This window comes from Salvia splendens, chromosome 5 (assembly GCF_004379255.2).
Source record: "Salvia splendens isolate huo1 chromosome 5, SspV2, whole genome shotgun sequence".
NCBI lineage: Eukaryota > Viridiplantae > Streptophyta > Magnoliopsida > Lamiales > Lamiaceae > Salvia > Salvia splendens.
In genome coordinates, this window is record NC_056036.1 from 3,529,241 (window position 1) to 3,547,543 (window position 18,303).

The following is an 18,303-nucleotide window of genomic DNA, read 5'->3' on the forward strand; positions in this document are numbered from 1 at the left end:
AAAGATGTTTATTTCATCAGACCAAAGACGAGTCCGGTCAAAGATGTTTATTTCATCAGACCAAAGACGAGTCCGGTCAAAGATGTTTATTTCATCAGACCAAAGACGAGTCCGGTCAAAGATGTTTATTTCATCAGACCAAAGACGAGTCCGGTCAAAGATGTTTATTTCATCAGACCAAAGACGAGTCCGGTCAAAGATGTTTATTTCATCAGACCAAAGACGAGTCCGGTCAAAGATGTTTATTTCATCAGACCAAAGACGAGTCCGGTCAAAGATGTTTATTTCATCAGACCAAAGACGAGTCCGGTCAAAGATGTTTATTTCATCAGACCAAAGACGAGTCCGGTCAAAGATGTTTATTTCATCAGACCAAAGACAAGCCCGGTCAAAGAAGTTTACTTCATAAGACCGAGGACAAGTACGATGAAATTTTTTCGCTAAGCTGTAAATACACAGTGTTAGAAGCGAAAACAAAAACAAAATTTCATTTTCAAATCTTGTTCGGCACACAACTCCGCTACCCTACAAGATGGCGTTACGCTATTACAAAGGACTGTTCTACTGTCCAGGGTTGCTAAAGTTGAGCCATCTATTCACAAAATCCTCGTGAAGCTGAGTTCGGGCGTTCCAGGCAGCTGCAGAATAAGCAGGTCGACGAGATGCTCTAATCGACCTGCCACCTCTTCTCTGAGCCCGGGAAGCCCTAGCACCTCGGCGGCGAAGAGTCTCTTCACGAAGCAGTTGTTGGTCTTGCTCACTCATAATCACAGCTCCTCTACGAACTTCAGCCTGTTCTCGTCTTGACGTTTCCGGCTGTTCCAGAGTTCGTTGCTGACTTGGAGTACGGTTTTGAGCAAGTGAATCAAAGGTTTGATCTGGAGTGCGAGCATCTGTTGGCACGATATGCCGAAGGAATCTTTCTATGGAGGGGCGCCGAGAAAGAACAATGTTGTACCGAGAAGCCCAGCGCCGCAATGATGTCACGACTTGTTGGCAAGCCGAGCTCTCCAGCGCATTGTTCCTCCGGAGTACATTATATTCCTCCCACAGTTCGTCAACTCGACTCTGAACATCTGATATGGTCATTCCCCCGCGCACACGGATGTAATCCTCGTACGCAGTCCTCTCAGCAATGGTCGTATTCAGCTCGGCCTCCAGATCATTCTTATCGGACTCTAAGTCCTTATTATCGGCATCCAGCTTCACCAAACGAGCCAGAAGCTCGTCATTCTTCGTCTGATCGGCTATAGCTCTTTTCTCAGCTTCGTCTAAAGCCGAGGAGTACAGCCGCTTCCAGTGAAGTACCTCCAGCTCCTGGAGAGTTAAGAATACAAAGCAGCTACGTCAGTTCGGCATTTCAGCTTACCGAGCAGGTAGTAAACCACAACAGGAGTAAGAGAGTACGAAAGGCTATACGAAGACACAAGAGCAGAAAGAAGAATTTTTTCATTCATAAGAAAAAATTTTTCTATACAAGGAGGGCTTCAAGGCCATTTTACATAAAGGAAGAAACTAAACTAAGAGAAGGGAGACGAAATCATACTTCGCTAGCTTCGTCTCCACCTTCTCGGTGAGGTTCAGCTTCCTTCTCATCTGCTTCAGCTTCAGCCTCTGCCTCCTTGCTCTCCTCAGCCTGCTCGGCGCCACCGTAGCCGATCTGCTGCGTCTCCTGATCGGCTTCCTTCTCCGGATGCCCGGCTCGCTCGACTTCGGCCTCCCGCTCCAGCGGCTCGGCCTCACCCTCTCCGTTGTAAGTCGAAGCGGGTGAAACGGGTCCCACGGAGGCAAAGATAGCCTCCAGGTTCTCGTCCCGATCAGCTCGACAACTCCGGACTCGGTCTGCAGAAAGCAGGACCGAAGATGAAGCGAGCTCCTCAAGGAGCGGCAGATTCTGAAGCCGAGCTGCTATCTCTCGGCTGTACAGAGGCAGTACGACATCGGCCCCCTGCTCGCCCTTATCGGCAATTAGCCTTACCAGACTACCGACAAAAGCCGAGAACTGGCTACTCAAAAAGAGTTTCTCCGTGTAAACACGGAGAGCCTCCCCCTGGGCAACCACGGCGGCAGCATCACTCCGTTTCGTCTGCTCTCGCTGGATGACGAGCTGGTTTTTGGCAAACTGAGCTTCATCCTGGGCCGAAATCCTAGCAGCTCTGGCTTTCTCAAAGTTTGCCTCGGCCTGCTCGGCCCGGTGACAAGCAGCCGCCAATTTCCTCTGCATCTCAGCATAGTCGTTGGACGCTTTGGAGAGTTCGACGGCGACGAGCTTGGAGAGCATATCGTTCCTCTGAAAATGGACAAGGAAAAAAGTCAACAGAGGGCACCAAAAATACAGGACAGAAGCCAAGCCAAAGAATCAAGAAGACAATTCACCTCGGCGAAGTCCGTGGGCCATAAAAATGGCTCACAGATATGCTCCGAAGGAGGCGCCAAGACCACGTCTTTCTCTGGCGCTCTCGGGGGCTTCTGGGTCCTCCCCTTCCTACTTGCCGAAGTCGACTCCGGCTTCTTTGGACCCGAAGAGGTCTTTTGCCTCTTCGGATTCTTCTCGGCATCAGGCGCCGAGCTGGTAGCCTTCTCTTTCTCCGGCTCCTCAAGCTCGGAGGACTTTCGGATAGCCTTATTCAGCATGAACACTGCCAAAAAGCAAGAAAACAAGGTTAGTTTTCTTCGTTAAAGCAGTAGAGCATAAAGATAAAGAGAAATCCTCACCCTCGGCCTCTTCGTCCGAAGACGAGATATTGAACACGAGGTCGCCCTTGACGAGCTCAGTTTCCGAATACTGTTTCCTAATCATAGGAATCTTATTGAGCTCGCCCTCGAGCTCGGCCAACGGTTCTAACCGAGGATGGGGAATCACGGACTTCGGCCTTCTCCAAGGAAAGCCCGGAGCCGAAGTCCTATTATAAAAAAAGAAACGGTTTTGCCATTTCGGCCACTTGGTTTTGCAGAAGGCCCTAAAAGGCTGTAAGGGGATCAAGTAAAACCAAGATCCCTTCCTTTTAAACTGGAAAAAATTAAGGATTGCCCTCAGAGACAGATCCTTATCTAGCCTACGCAGTTCGGCAGCAAAAGCCGATAAGTGCCTCCAAGAGTTCGGAGTCACCTGACCTAAAGGGAGTTGAAAAAAATCAAGAAGCTCTACAAAAGGTGGGGGAAGAGGAAAACGAAGCCCGCATTCTAAGCAGGCTTCGTAAACGGTGGCATAACCCTCCGGCGGGTCGTTAGCCCTATGATCATCGTCGGGAACCACCGCCTTCCCCCCAGGTAAAAAATATTTCTCGTGAAGGGATATCACAGTATCCTTACTCAAGATACTGTGAAAATACTCTACGGTCTTCTCCCCGGATTCTTTCCGGCTAGAAGACCCCTTATCCCCTTTCCTACCGCTACCCGACACCGAAGAAGAAGAAGAAGACATTTTTCTTACTTTTTGAAAGTGAAGAAAGTCTGAAGAAGCTCTTGAAAGCGGAAGAAAATTTCTCGAGAAAGAGAGAGTATAGAAGACGCAACAGCAAAGGTGTTCAAATGAGGAAGAAAGAGCATATTTATCAGATTCGGCGAAGATTTCAAAATCGTCGCACCGTTTCGAATCCCACCTTTTCAGGATTCAACGGCCGGATTTTACTGTCGCATTTAATGCAGTCACATGCAAGGCACGTCCCCTGACGTCAGCCTCCCCCGTACCTTTATCCAGAATGCCGAAGTGACTCGCTTCGCCGAAGTGATTCACTTCGTCTTTCGGGGGGGGTAGTGACGGGGTACGAACTAAACAAGCCCAAGGAAGAGTATGAGTTCGGCATTACCAAAGAGTTCGGAGGAGTTCGGCATTACCAAAGAGTTCGGCCTCAGCCTACAGCTCGGTAAAAGCCAACCAATCAAGCTCTGCTCTCAGGTCGGCATCAAGCTCTACTCTCAGATCGGCAACCAAAGCAGTTCGGTCTCAGTATTCGACCGAACAAGGAGTTAGTGGACCCATGCAGGATTTCCACAACTTCCAACACACCCACTACCACGTGGCGTCAACTCAGGCCACGATCTTAGGCCATGACCTACACGACCTCCACGACCTAGAGTGATGATGTAAGCCACGATCTTAGTTCAATGTATAAATAGAACTTAGATCTGGTAGAAAAGGGTTAGAATCTCTCTAGAGAAATAATCATATAGCAAGTCTGTGTTGTAAGCTGTAATTCGCAGATCAAGCAATACAAACCTGCCCCCATTTCTCCCCGTGGACGTAGATTTACCTCAGTAAATCGAACCACGTAAAATTCTCTGTGTCGTAATTTATTTTTACGAGCATTTATCATCATCAAAAATTCGCGGAATCATCAAGGTGCATGAACCATTCTTAGGCACTGTGTCACACCAATAGTAAATAGTAAGCATTTATGCTAAATCCAAGCGTACATTACTGAAAAGAATGAAATAAAAGAAGGTTATGGCTATTGTTCAAAGACATTAGCGATTAACATGTCTTTTTACTACTTTCTACATTAGCTAGCACACAGGTTGGTTTTCCGATGGAATCTTCGCGGTATGTTGCCCCTTTCTCTTTTGTCGTCCGTTGGAGTTGGTCTTTCTTTTACGCGTACAGGCTTCTTGGACAGTTAGGTGCGTGTGAAGTCGCACATTCTGCATCTCCCGATCTTGTGATAATCTTACATCTGTGATCTATCTAGCATGAATTGTGGCTCTTTAGAGGTGAGAGTAGTTCTCTCCTAGATAGTGTATTGCTCATAGTGATGACTCCATTTCTGTCTGAGAGTTATGAATCCAAAGTTGATATTTCAACAGCAAGGAAATGAAAACTAGTGATAAAAGTGAAAACTAGCAAAACTCAGCATTGAAACTGCCTGAATAGGAAAACATAGGATCAATTGAAACTGTCATGGTGTTTCATTCTTTAGTTTTGTTTAGAAGAGCACAAATATGAAGAGTCGAATGTGAGAACGATTTATCAGAAGTCAGAGGCTTCAAAGCAGGCTACATGAGAGGAGACCAGCAATGCATTTTGAACACCCAAATATAAACAGCTTGGATTATGTATTCAAACAGATTTGTGAACAAGAAGAGCATCTAGAACCATGAGTTTTGCAGATCAGGAGATTACTACGTCTTGCTTGAGTAAAGATAGAATTTTGTTTTCAGGGTCACAAATCTTGGAGATGCAAACATGCAAGAATATAGTTAAACACAACGCAAAAATTTTCTTGGCTTTGTTGCTATGATTGTCTTTGCCATTTTAATGTGCTAATTTTATACAACATTCTTGGTACCATCTGTTATCATCTTCTTCAGTTGGGAAGATTATATCTTTCCTGTTGGGATCCAAATGCAAAGTCAGTTTCTAAGTATTTGGATTCAAAATCTTATTGGTTTGCATTGGGAGTTGAGAGAGGTGCTCTGTCTGATGCCATTTGACTAGGAATAAAGCTGCTCAGGAAGACTGAATTTTTCACAAGCTGGAAACAGATTCACAATTTTGGCCCTTCTATGACTATCTATGGGTTGGATCTTTGTCAACATTTGACCTAGACAAACACACAACACAATACACATAGAGGAGTGTGCTTTTTCTTAAAAGCATAAAATCATTGAAGAATTATTGAAGAAAAGAGACAAGAAAATCACATGGTAAATGGAATAATAGGCCAAAATCTGTTTGGTACAACTCAATAGCAAGTTGATGGTGCCATTCCCTTCCACAACCAAAACATTATCATATCATATCTCCCTCCGTTGCTGACCATAAGTAAGTTCTTCAACAAAAGTTACAATAATATCCCCAACTTTTACCAGCCACAAAATGAAATCAACAAATCTACACAAGCTAAAAAACCGACTTAGACTAATGAAATCTACAATGTAGATACAACAACAGTTAAGTTTGATTTTAAACTTAACACACATTCCTTAACAGAAGGAAAAAACCAGCAGTGGTTTTCTAGTTTGTGTAGTATCAAAGACAAAACTGCTCCACGTTCGAATACTTGTCGGTGTTTAAAGAGTCCTTAGGCCCTTAGTAATCTGCAGAGTGAAACATCAATGCATTAACACAAGGGGGAAAAGAGCATATGATCATCACAAACAAGATTTAAGAATCAAGAAAACATGTTGTAGCTATTTGAATACTTTACCATCTTTTTTCTTCAATAAACCTCTTGCAAAGAGCAAGCAAATGACCAAAAACCCCACTCCTGCTGCCCCTCCTACTATGATAGCCACTGTCTTTCCTGTATTAGGCTCTCCCCCTAAAATAAACAATGAAAGTCCAACTTGCATTAATGAAATCTAAGCTCAACAAACATCTACTTCATACTGGCAAATCATTAAAGCCCACATGTGAACACCTCCATTATTAATACTCATAAGCACATATCTCATGAAATAATTTACTAATAAATACTACTAGTTTAAAGAAAGGAAACAAGCTCACAAATCAATGATGGAAAAGCCTTAAATTAGTATCAACAACATTTATACCCACCCCTACTCAGCATTAAATAAATAAAGTCAAGAAAACATTGAAGAAAATCAATAAACAAGACTAGTACCTGAAGATGAAGAAGGAGATGAGTAGGAAGCAGAAGAAGATTTCTTGGGGATCCCATTAGGGTAAAAGCTATAGCTTATGAAACACTTGTGAAGATAGATTTGACCAGAGATGGAGCTCCCACACTCAACCTGAGATTTCTGGACAGCATTTTTAACACACTCCACACAGTCAGAAGCCCCCACATCACCTTCACATTGCCCCAACACATACACATCCTGATAACTGGTGGTGAAAAACCCACCATTTCCACCACTCATCCCATTCTCAAGTGAATTCAAAGCAGTATCCCTCTTCTCCTCAAACCCAGCCCCACCAACATTAGTCCCACTGCAGCTTTTAAACAGCATTTCCATCCCAGAAATCTGGGCAAAACCTGCAACCTCATAGAGCATGTAGCAGCCATAAAGCTGCATTCTTGCTGCAATAGGCTTGCCACAGAGCTTGTCTATGAGTATGGGCAGCCTGCTCACACAGCTGTAGCAGTCAACATTTGATAAATCGCCCCTGCATTGGAAAAGGCCAGAGATTGAAGACTGCCCACTGCCAGTTGAAGTCTTGTAGAACTTGGACTTTGAGGATTGTGAGAGAAGGGTGCCATACAAGGAGGAGAGTGCTTGAGAATACACTCCTGTTGGATCTGATAGAGACTGCTTCGCACAGCCCTTGTACACTATGTTGGTGAAATCAGGTGCAGATTTGGAGGGAGGGATGAGGCTAAGAGAGGCTAAAATGAGGAGAAGAAGTGGGATGAGACTCATTGGCTGAATCTTGATGGATCAAATCATGCTCTTTTTTCTTTTCCTTTTCTCTTTTTTAGGCTCCTTCACCTTGAAATGTTTGGTTTGTTGTGCTGGAGGTTTAAAGATTGGATTTTGGGAAGGTTGGGAATGTGGGTTTTCAATGAAGAATGAGGAAAGTTTAATTGGCTGGATTCTTGGTAACAAATCTTGTAGGTTAGGTTTTTTCTAGTGTAGAAATAGGGTTCACTTTATATTTATCAGAAGACTTCTGCTTCACTGATATATATCTGGCTCTTTATACTTGCAAAAAGGAAGAGGAATTGAAGAAAAGAATCTTAGTTTTGGGGGAGTGCTAGTTTAAGGAGTATTTAATTTTGTTTGTGAATAGTTGTAACTGAGTTTGAATTTGAATATAAAATGTGTATTTCAATCTTATCTTTTGTCGATTGGCATACAAAAGGAGCGTGTGGGACTTAATGCAAGTTTGGGTGTATATGTCATGACAACCTTAGCAAGAATAGTGCATTTATTTAGTGACAAAAACCAAAGCCAAAGAAGAAGAGTAGGTAGTAGTATATTGTGAATTACTACTAAAATTATCTCGAAACTTAGCTGTATATACATTGAATTGTTTAGAATAAAACGAATATCTCACTTAGAGATATGCAAACAGTACTATATTTTTAGTTGCCACTTTGCTGTGATTTTTCTTCTATTTTTTAGTACTATAATATTTTATTTTAATTTTAATTTTAATTTTTTTGGATAAAAATAAGTAATTGATATAAAATTATATTTTAACATGAAACTCTTTCTTAAAAATCAACAAAAAGTTAACTCACGTGTATATATTCCAATATGTGGAATCACTAATCATAGACTACAATTTTTTCATCACACTTAAATGTAGTCTACACTATTTTGTGGCTCTACGGTAATCTATTGAGATTCATATTCATGTCACTTGTTACGTATTGCAAGAGGAGCAAGGTAAACTATATTTATTGTGGCACTTATTTGTATCTCTGCGTTCCTCTTTTAAGAAACAAGTTGTCATTATAAATGGTTAACTATTTTTCTTAGACAAACACAGAATATGCGTTAAGGTATAAATTGTGTTGATTATGTATTACTTAATTGAATTAATTAGAGTAATTTAGTGCATTGTCTCATGTGATCAATGCGAACACGTGCAAGATTACCGCTTCTTAGAGCATCTCCAGTAACGGCGTCAAAATCGCGACGCCGATTTTTCGCCGACGCCGGTTCTGACGCCGAACCATTGGAACCGGCGTCGGCGAAATCGGCGTCAAAATCGGCGTGGCCATGCCGATTCGCGCGATGACGCCGGTTCCGACGCCGATCCTCACGGCGCCATTGTGGGTCCCGGATCGGCGTCAAACCGGCGTCAGATTTTATTTTTTATTTTTTATTTCTTTTGAAAACACCATATATACGCGCTTTGAACGTCATTTTCATTCGCACCACTTGTTTTAACGAGTACTCTCTCTACCTTACTTTCTGTTCAAGATCAATAACGAGCAATGGAGAACAACTACGAAGGTACTCCAGTGACTCCCGGGGGATGGTCTCAGACTCCCCCGCCTCCCGGTGTAGGGTATTGCTCCAGAGCCAGCGTGAAGAATTGGAGGCGATGAGGAGGGACACTGGCGGGAATAGCCGCGGCGTAGGTGGCGACGGAGGCGGCGGCGGCGACGGTGAAGAAGCGCTGGGCGACGACGGAGACGAGGACGGCGGCGAGGAGTGATTTTGTTTTACTTTTTTAAATTAATGTACTTTTTAATTTTTGTAATTTTTTTAAAATTATTGTACTTTTTTTTAAAATTAATGTACTTTTTAAGTTTTAATATTATTATTCGAATTTTCCGTATTTGTCTCGTAAATTAAATTCCGTATGTTGATACGAGTGTAAATTAAATTATATAATTGTTATTAGTGATGTGGATAGGTAGTGTGAAGGCTATGTGAGGGCTATTTGATGTCCAGTTGATGTGGCAAGCTGATGTGGCAGGAGAATTGTAGTGCTGATGATGTGGCAGTGTGAAGGCTATGTGAGGGCTATTTGACGTCCAGTCTTACTGGAGATGCTCTGTCAATTATTTGCATCTGTGTAACAAATCTATGGAGACAATTGAATAAATATACTAAATAGTTAGTAGATAATGAGTAATTCTTTAGTGTATATGATGTCTACTGAATCACATGTTAGTGTGGGGTGGCTATAGATTACTCCATCTGCTTCTCTTTGGGCCAGGCCAGCCCAAACACAGGAGTACTACTGTATGAATTCTATGGGAAAGTAAGAGCATTTACAATGGCTTTCGCCCAGCAATAGCCCAGTTATAGCTCAGCCACAAACTCCTCCTACCACATCATCAGCACTAAAAATCCTCCTGCCACATCATCAGGACAAACAAATAGCCCAACAATAGTCTAGCCACATCACTCCTAATTATATAAAACAAATAATTGACAATCACACAAAATACGGAATTAAATTTACGACACAGATACGCGAAAATTCAATAATATTATTTAAATTAAAAAAAAGTACATTAAAAAAATACATTAATTTTAAAAAGTACATTAAAAAAATACATTAATTAAAAAATTACATTATTTAAAAAAAAACCGACCTCCGCCTCACTCCTCGTCTCCGTCGCCCCCGTCGCCGCCGGCAATGTTATCAATCTCGTATGGCGGCTTATGGCGGTTCGCCTAAAAACCGCCACAGGGATATGGCGTATTAGTATGGCGGATATGGCTGTCAATAATTAAATAAATAAAATAATACTTATATATTTATATATAATTCAGAAATTAGAAAATAATTAAAATATAACATCTAAAACACTTTAAACAATTAATAAAGTATAAAATGCAACTCTAACCTCCATGTTTCTTGCATAATGCCCCATTCCTAAATACAATACACACGCAATGTTGTCAAATGTCGGATATGGCGGTGCTATGGCAGCGACATGGTGCTATGGCGTTTCCACCACTGAACGCCATGCCATAGCGCCATGGCGCCGCCATATCCGCTATTTGATAACATTGGCATCCGGTACCCCCGGCGAGCTCCCCCCGGCTGCCATCCCGGGCATCATCTGCTGCCACGGGTACATGTTGTAGTACCCCGGCATCGGACCCCATACACCTCCCACGGGTACCGGAGGAGTTTGAGACCCGCTCGTCATTGGAGTACCTTCGTTGTTCTCCAATTCACGTTGTTGATCTTGTACAGAAATTAAGATAGAGAGAGTACTCGTTAAAACAAATGGTGCGAATGAAAATAACGTGCAAAACGTGTATATATAGTGTTTCGAAAATAAATAAATAAAAGAAAATTTCGCTCGCCGATCGCTCGCCGGTCCGGAGCCTGCAATGGTGGCGAGCGCATCGCCCAGCGCTCTCGAATCGGCGTGCGCTCGCCGATTTTTTCGCCGAAATGGCGCTCGACGGTTACAATGGTTCGGCGAGCGAACCGGCGAGCACCGGTGATCGGCTAACCTGTCCGCTCGCCGCCATTGTGGATGCTCTAATCAAATTTGGGTGTGAATATGAAGCTTGGCTCTGAGAGGGATGATGGAATTTGTTGTTATGTCCGGTTGAGGATAATTCATGGTTGAATTGAATGTACCTAGGGCGATTTAAATTTGATTCTTGAAATTTTATGCTTTGATTTTTCTCTTTCGTTACATTTTATAACTGTGCAAGTATCACGGAGACTATTACGGCATTACCCTAGTGTGAGATTTACTCTTTGATTTTGTTTGCGTATACTATGTTTAGTGTAAGATTCTCCTCTATTCTTAACAACTTCCTCCATTCCCAATTTGTCAAGGATATAGGCAAAATTTATTCTTCCATTTCCCTCCATCAATTCTCTTATAAATTTGTGATTCTTCAGACAATAAAAGACACTATTTGATTTGATGAATATAAGGATCTAAGATTTTTTTTGTTACACTTACTTTGGAAATATAGAAGAAACATATTCCTTAAATGACATGATTTGCATTAAGGTGCTGTTCCAACCTATATTTTCTCACACGTAAAGCTGCTAATTTTTAGGCTAATATCCTTAATTTTAATCAAGATTTCATCCATATGGCCCAACATTTGACATGTGAATATATTTTTCTGTAGTATAAGATCAATCAAAGTTAGTACATATCAGATTAAAAAGGTGGTTAGGAAAACATTGACATAGTAAAATCAAAACAAATTCAAATATTGGTGTGTTGTTTATACTTTCGGTTTTTGAATTCAAGTGCAATTCATGAAATGAATACAAATAGTTATATTTAAATTAATATTTTTTTTATCTTGTTGTTTGATGTAATTCCGTACAATGGTTTATATATATTGAGTGGTTGGTGTGATTCTAATTTAAATAACGTTTTGAATCTCAATTTGGTCTTGAATATTGCTTTAATTATAGAATTTTGGAATTTATAGTATAATATCAAAACAATACATAATAGTACAAGAGAAAGGGCCTTTTGACAATAAAGGAGCTCTCTAATTACGTAGGGTACCAAAATAAATAATACTAGTAAATCAAAAGGAAAAGTGAGGGTTACAAGATTCTTATCATATGTCTCAAAGTCACACAAACGTGCTATGAAATGCTCTTTTAACAAAGAATTTGGTGCTTTACTCACATCTTTATAATGCTTTTTATTTTATTTTATTTTTTATATCAATTCTAATATATCTATTGACACAGTTTGATGGATGAATTACATCAATCGTGATTGATTCCTTATCACACTTCTTGTTGATGTTTACCAAAATTAAATCCATAGTTCACTTTTTAATTTAATAATTTCGGGAGAGAATGTGCCTCCTCACAAAGAGGTCAGGCCTCAGGCAAGTGTTTACCCAAAACACATGGCTTCGTACGTAGTAATAATTAAATTGTTTTACAATGAAGAGATCAAATAGAGTGTGAATCAGATCGGATCAAACACCAATTTTAAAACATTAGTATGAATCAAAATTTTGGATACAAACTTATAAGTAGACTTACACCACACACACTCCTCCTAAAGACTATATTGATTATTGGAAAAATTCTTGTGGATGAAGTGGTCTCAAGCGACACGACTTTAACATTATGGGAGCTAATCAAACATCCAATTCGCCACTTTTAATACAGAATATTTTGATCATCCTAGAAATAATATATATTCTCATCGCGCGACAAGGAAATATGTTTAGAATCCAAGGTCCTAGGTTATTAAAATCTTCCTAATAAATCCTTTGACCGTGAAGCCACGTGACCGGTGTTATCTAGTCATATGAGATATATATATGGATTAATCTATTTAATTGAAAATTTTATTATACTCTGTGTGTTAGTCCTTAAGCTATTTACAAATGGGTTTAAATGCCTGTAGTTTTAATTTTGTGGATATAAAATATTTATTTTAGAAACATGAGCGAGCCTTGTGTTAGAATTTGGCTCAAAGTAGTAAAAAAATTTCATATTTATTTGTACATTTTCAAGAATTTATCTTATAAATATGAACTAGCTAGTCTTGTGACATCTTTTGTGAGACGAAGAGGGTATACTTTAAGAATATCGATAACAAATTATACTCCCTATAATAGTAATTTATTGTTTCAATAAACTAACACCCAGTGATTTATAAAGCTGGTAAGTCATTTTGTATTTTTACATCTAATATATATATGGAATAAATATGCCACGTCGGAGCATATTCCCCCAAAATAAAATGGTTTAAATTGTGAAATATGTGGCCCACCAACATTTTCGGATTCGCCTTCTACATTCGGACATCTATATAAACTAACTCTTATTTCTGGATGTTGTAATCTACCATCACCATATCCCATGCTTAATTCTGTATGTTTAATTCATCTCAATCCATCCATACCTAGGTTTCTTCACTCTTAATTATCCATCCTCTTGAAAAAATATATATATATGTTGGTATGCCAATTAGTGCTTCTAATCTTCCCATCAATGAAGGCTGGGACAGAAAACAATGATGCAAAACATGGTTCCTCCTCAACAACAACACCATCCTCCTATTGTAATTCCCTCAATTCCAAAACCCTTTTCTTTCTTTCTTTTTCTATTCATTTATTCAATCACAATTTTATGTTAGGAATGCATATGAATCCAATCGTGGATATGCCAACAAAAAAATACTAATAATAAAAAATGATAGTATATGATGTGTGGCCACTCCATTTTCTTCCAAGACCATACACAATAGATGGAATATTTAGCCTTTTGAGCTTATACAATAAGTTACCTAATATTGATTCTTTTATTGAGCTAGGCTGAATAAGGATAGAAGCACTTCACATGGTAGGATAGCATTAGCATAGCATGTCATTATATATGGTTCTAAGTTCCCAAAGTTTGTCCAAAAATGGACATCAGTCTTATCTCTGCAAATTCAAAAATACCAAAATATTTCCTTGTTTAGGAATAGTGGTATTCACATTTCATTTCCACACCCCACATGGAGCACATATGCACCCACCTTTTTTCTATTTTCTGCAAAAATATCTATATCAGATCACCCACAAGGTCCATCTTGTGTGCCTTCATTTGATGCCATTTAGGTACATAAATCTCTACAAATTTTCTCATAAATTCATCTCACAAAAAAACTACACATTCTTCTTCCAATTATTATGAGTGTATGATTGCTAGCTCAATCAAAATTTGTTCATTTTGAATTTTGTTGTGTTAAATTGTCGATTAATTATAGTCACTAATTTTGCAGGATGAAATTACAAGCCCACAGATTTTCGAATCGGAATATTTCCTTCAAAACTCAGAGGTTTGCTCGAGTTCAAATTGGTGGTATAATAATGGTGAAGGAGGCAACAAGGCGGCCATGGCGGTGGAAGACGACATCTCCGCCTCCATCGACTTCAGCCTCTCTCCCTCCTTCACAGCCACTCACGATCAGTTACTAGGCGAGGCCGCGGTGGCGGAGGGATCGCTCTATCCGCCGCATTTGTACAACCCCGAGCAGCAGCCGGGGGACTACCTCCAGCCCCCCTGCGCGCTCGCGGATCCCGTGATCAGCCAGTACCTGTCCTCAGGTCACGTGAACCCCTTGGACAGGTCGTGGCTATTTCTCTCTGGGGTTCTCGGGTCCGATTTCTGGCACCACGAGATGGAATCCCAGGGCGCTGCCGCCGCGGCTTTCCATTGCTCCGCCGACGACCTTCAGGTCAGTTCAATGGATTAGATAAAATTGAGTCTAAGTTATGGTTTAGTAGTTAACTTGGTCAACTTTTGACCAATTCAATCGCGAATTTTTACTAATTTAATTTATTTGCATGTGAAGACCCTGAGTAGTAGTGAGAGTCAACATATGGTCAACGGAAGTCCAAGTAGGACTCTGGCATCTGAGATTTCAAGTTTGGAAGATCCAACGTTTAAAGTGGGGAAAATATCGGCTGAGGAAAGGAAGAGGAAGATCCATCGATATCTCTACAAAAGAAATCAAAGGAATTTTAGCAAGAAAATCAAGGTTTTTTTTTAATTATATATGATCGATCCCTTGCATGTCTAACACGTACAAAAAGCATAGAATATGGAAGAATTACATCAAGATTGAAAATGAAAAAGGAAAAAGGAAAGGAACAGATCCTATTTTTTCATAAAAGAGAAATTGGGTCAAACAGGAACAGATGCAGATAAGAGATGGATGTTTGTGGATTTAGATTAAGACATCGTATTTCATTATCAAACATAATCTGCAAAATCAATTAGAATTAGTGATGTTTATTATTGCACGTGTAAAATGCAGTATGCATGCCGGAAAACGCTGGCAGACAGCCGGCCGAGGGTGAGGGGAAGATTTGCGAAAAATGATGAACTTGGGGAGGCGGACCTTGCAAGAAATTCCGGCAACAACCAAGACGACGACGTAGATGAAGATGTTAACCAGATGTTCCGAAACTCCATGCCTGATTACCACCACAAGGTATGGCCATGCCTACTATTCAAAGTGACACAATTCTGACAATGAAAACGTCTGTCCGTCTCTCTACTTTATTATCTGTTTACTTAATATATATATATATATATATATAGTAAGCTTAAATTTTCTTCGATCGATATTGAAATCGTTGTATGCTGATTTCAGACTGCAAAAGAAGAAGAGTGTATCGACCCATCGGAGTTATTTGCACACATGAGTGAAGTGAATTCATTCAAATGCAACTACCCAATCCAATCTTGGATCTAACTAACCAAAAGTATATCACTAATTTTCTACCACCTTAACATCATGTAGTATATATTTGTAACTTTTATTTTACCTTTGTACGTATTTGTGCTGTTTCTGTTTGTCACATATACATGCTCTAGTTCTTGAATGATCATACACATATTTATCCTTTTTTTAAGTAGTCTTATTTGAGCTTTTGAAGCATCTAGCAGTCGAAATGCATGTGTTTGGTTGAGTTCATAGCCAACTATTTTAAGCTTCGGATTACAACACAACACAACGGTACTAAATCTATTGGTAAAGATTTCATTAAACCTATTTTCATACAAGTATACAACTGAATAAATATAGTATATATGATAAAAAAAATTATATATTGTGTAAAACAGTATAACAATATATTTGATGAATTTTAAAACTAATAGTAGTACAATACATAATCCATTTTTTAATAATTATTTTCCAATTTTGAATTAAAGTTGATATATGGTAGTATAAAGGTATAATGCAATCATTTAGGAGATGCATTGAAAATATATAGCAGATGCAGGTATAAAAAATTGAGAAGAATCGTCTTGAAATTAGCTAAATTTCATATATGATCAATCCCTAGCTGATCAAGAAAACAGTTCGAGTAGATTAATTGTTGCAATCTTAAGAATGCTGCCTCAAAATGGCAAATGCAAATGACAAAACAAAAGTAAGAACAGTTAACAAAAACAATCACCCAAAAAGAATCAATTTGCAAAACAAAACAAAAGAAAAAATGTCAAAATTTGGTATGACAGTATCCAATTAAGCCTAAAAGTCAGGAGCTTTCATATAATAAGCAGAGTACATGAATGGGTTGAAAACAAGAAGCCAGAGTCAACGACAGAGTTCTAATGATATTCTAATTATATGTCAGTAATCAAAATAAATTATAACCCTAGGTTATACTATAATATTGTAACTTTTCATAATCAAAAGGCCATTCACAACACTGCTGAATTTCCGGAAATCGGAATTGTACAGGACGTTGATGGGGCACAGCCGAGATGGACCACCGATGCAACCCGTGAGTTCGATCGGCGGTGTCATAGGCCACGTTTGAGGCCGCAACTGAATTTTTAAAAATTTTTAAAAAATATACATTTTCTCCTTTTATAAATACCACACAAATCATTCATAAATTCACTAATCTTGATTTATGAATTTCTCTTTATCTGCATAAACTCTCAAAATAAAATAGATCCTTATGAAGGAAATGACAATTAATTCCAATTAAGAAAGAAGATGCTAGTACTAAATATTCAGTTAATATTGGAGGCTGAACCCCATGGGAAAAAGAGCTACGTAGAAGGTCGCTTCTTGGGGCCTCGTCTAGTAAGGACCAACGTGCCTATAGGCGAATGTGATCACCTATGACTAATCCTAGTCCATCTCCTACTGCATACACACAAACATCAAAATGTTGCGTTGAATGTCTTGTGCATGATTATTTTGCCGACGAGTCACCACCATTGTTTAGCCTTCGGTTTTCGTATGTGTAGATTGTTGTTCTTACGCATTTCTAACATGTTGATAGGGCACGATGAGTATTTCCATAAATGCTTCGAGTTTTTCAATTTATTGTGGACGGATCGAGTAAAACACTGTGGGAATGAATGCTATTTTTATACTCCTATTATTAGAGCATCTCCAATGGCGGCGTCGTCACCGGCACGCTGATTTTTCGCGGACGCCGGTGCTGACGCCGAACCATTGCGAGCGGCGTCGGCGAAATCGGCGTGCCCACGCCGATTCTTGGGCTGACGCCGATCCTCACGGCGCCATTGAAGGCCCCGGATCGGCGTCAGATTTTTAAATTTTTTTTAATTTTTCGAAACACTATACACACGCGCTTTGGACGTCATTTTCATTCGCACCACTTGTTTTAACGAGTACTATACATACCACTTGTTTTTTGAAACACTATACATACGCGCTTTGGACGTCATTTTCCAATTCTTCGCGCGCCAACAAACGCGCGCTCAAATGGTGAAGACGTTAGCCGACTTCCGGACGACGGTGGACCCCGAGGAGAAGGCTTATCTTCGCGTATTGCTCCGGAGCATGCGTGAAGAATTGGAGGGGTTGCAGAGGGATACCGGCGGGAGTAGCCGCGGCGTTGGTGGCGACGGAGGCGGCGGCGGCGACGGGGGCGAGGACGGCGGCGAGGAGTGATTTTTATTTAATTTTTTATTGTACTTTTTAATTTTTGTACTTTTTTTTAAAATTAATGTGCTTTTTTTTAATTATTGTACTTTTTAAAATTTTAATAGTATTATTCAATTTTTCTGTATTTGTCTCGTAAATTAAATTCCGTATGTTGCTACGATTGTAAATTAAATTATATAATTGTTATTAGTGATGTGGATAGACTATGGGAGGGCTATTGCATGTCCAGTTGTTTGTCCAGTTGCATGTCCAGATGATGTGGCAGGAGGATTTTAGTGCTGATGATGTGGCAGTGGCAAGGCTATGAGAGAGCTATTGCATGTCCAGAACCACTGGAGATGCTCTTAATAGATGGCATCTTTCTTTTCCTAAGAAAAATATTTTCCATTTTACCTCTATAATTTTGTCATTGATTGTTACTGGTTGTTCGTATTTTCCAATTGGGTAGTTGGTGCAACGGATTCCGCAAAATTAAATTATGCCTCTGTCTTAGTCGTTGTCCTCGTAAAATTAAATAATTCTATTTCGACTTATTGAAAAGTTG

General features: G+C 39.9%; 2 protein-coding genes across 3 annotated transcripts; one reads left to right on the top strand and one right to left on the bottom strand.

Annotated features, from left to right (window-relative positions):
- Positions 1–5,614: 5,614 nt before the first annotated feature.
- LOC121805559 (plasmodesmata-located protein 2-like) lies at positions 5,615–7,729 on the bottom strand. Its single transcript, XM_042205460.1, has 3 exons — positions 6,564–7,729; positions 6,147–6,260; positions 5,615–6,036 (listed from the first exon to the last, which is right to left on the bottom strand). The coding sequence occupies exons 1-3, from the start codon at positions 7,321–7,323 to the stop codon at positions 6,029–6,031; spliced, it is 882 nt and encodes a 293-aa protein (XP_042061394.1). The 5' UTR covers positions 7,324–7,729; the 3' UTR covers positions 5,615–6,028.
- Positions 7,730–13,191: 5,462 nt separating this feature from the next.
- On the top strand, positions 13,192–15,738 carry LOC121802946 (zinc finger protein CONSTANS-LIKE 4-like). 2 transcript variants are annotated; one of them, XM_042202640.1, is made up of 5 exons: positions 13,192–13,394; positions 14,100–14,555; positions 14,673–14,858; positions 15,138–15,314; positions 15,477–15,738. In XM_042202640.1, exons 1-5 carry the CDS (start codon positions 13,347–13,349, stop codon positions 15,576–15,578), a joined length of 969 nt encoding a protein of 322 aa, XP_042058574.1. In that variant the 5' UTR covers positions 13,192–13,346; the 3' UTR covers positions 15,579–15,738. The 2 variants fall into 2 exon arrangements, with proteins under 2 accessions (XP_042058574.1, XP_042058575.1); XM_042202641.1 differs by lacking the exon at positions 13,192–13,394 and adding an exon at positions 13,948–14,013.
- Positions 15,739–18,303: the final 2,565 nt, after the last annotated feature.

What these genes read in the sequence shown, in the direction of transcription:
- LOC121805559 (XM_042205460.1), bottom strand. Translation starts at nt 7,323, where the DNA reads ATGAGTCTCATCCCACTTCTTCTCCTCATTTTAGCCTCTCTTAGCCTC. An exon ending in ATCTCCTTCTTCATCTTCAG is followed by an intron (nt 6,261 to 6,563) that starts GTACTAGTCTTG and finishes TGTTTATTTTAG; the next exon opens with GGGGAGAGCCTAATACAGGA.
- LOC121802946 (XM_042202640.1), top strand. Translation starts at nt 13,347, where the DNA reads ATGATGCAAAACATGGTTCCTCCTCAACAACAACACCATCCTCCTATT. An exon ending in AACAACACCATCCTCCTATT is followed by an intron (nt 13,395 to 14,099) that starts GTAATTCCCTCA and finishes CTAATTTTGCAG; the next exon opens with GATGAAATTACAAGCCCACA. An exon ending in ATTTTAGCAAGAAAATCAAG is followed by an intron (nt 14,859 to 15,137) that starts GTTTTTTTTTAA and finishes TGTAAAATGCAG; the next exon opens with TATGCATGCCGGAAAACGCT.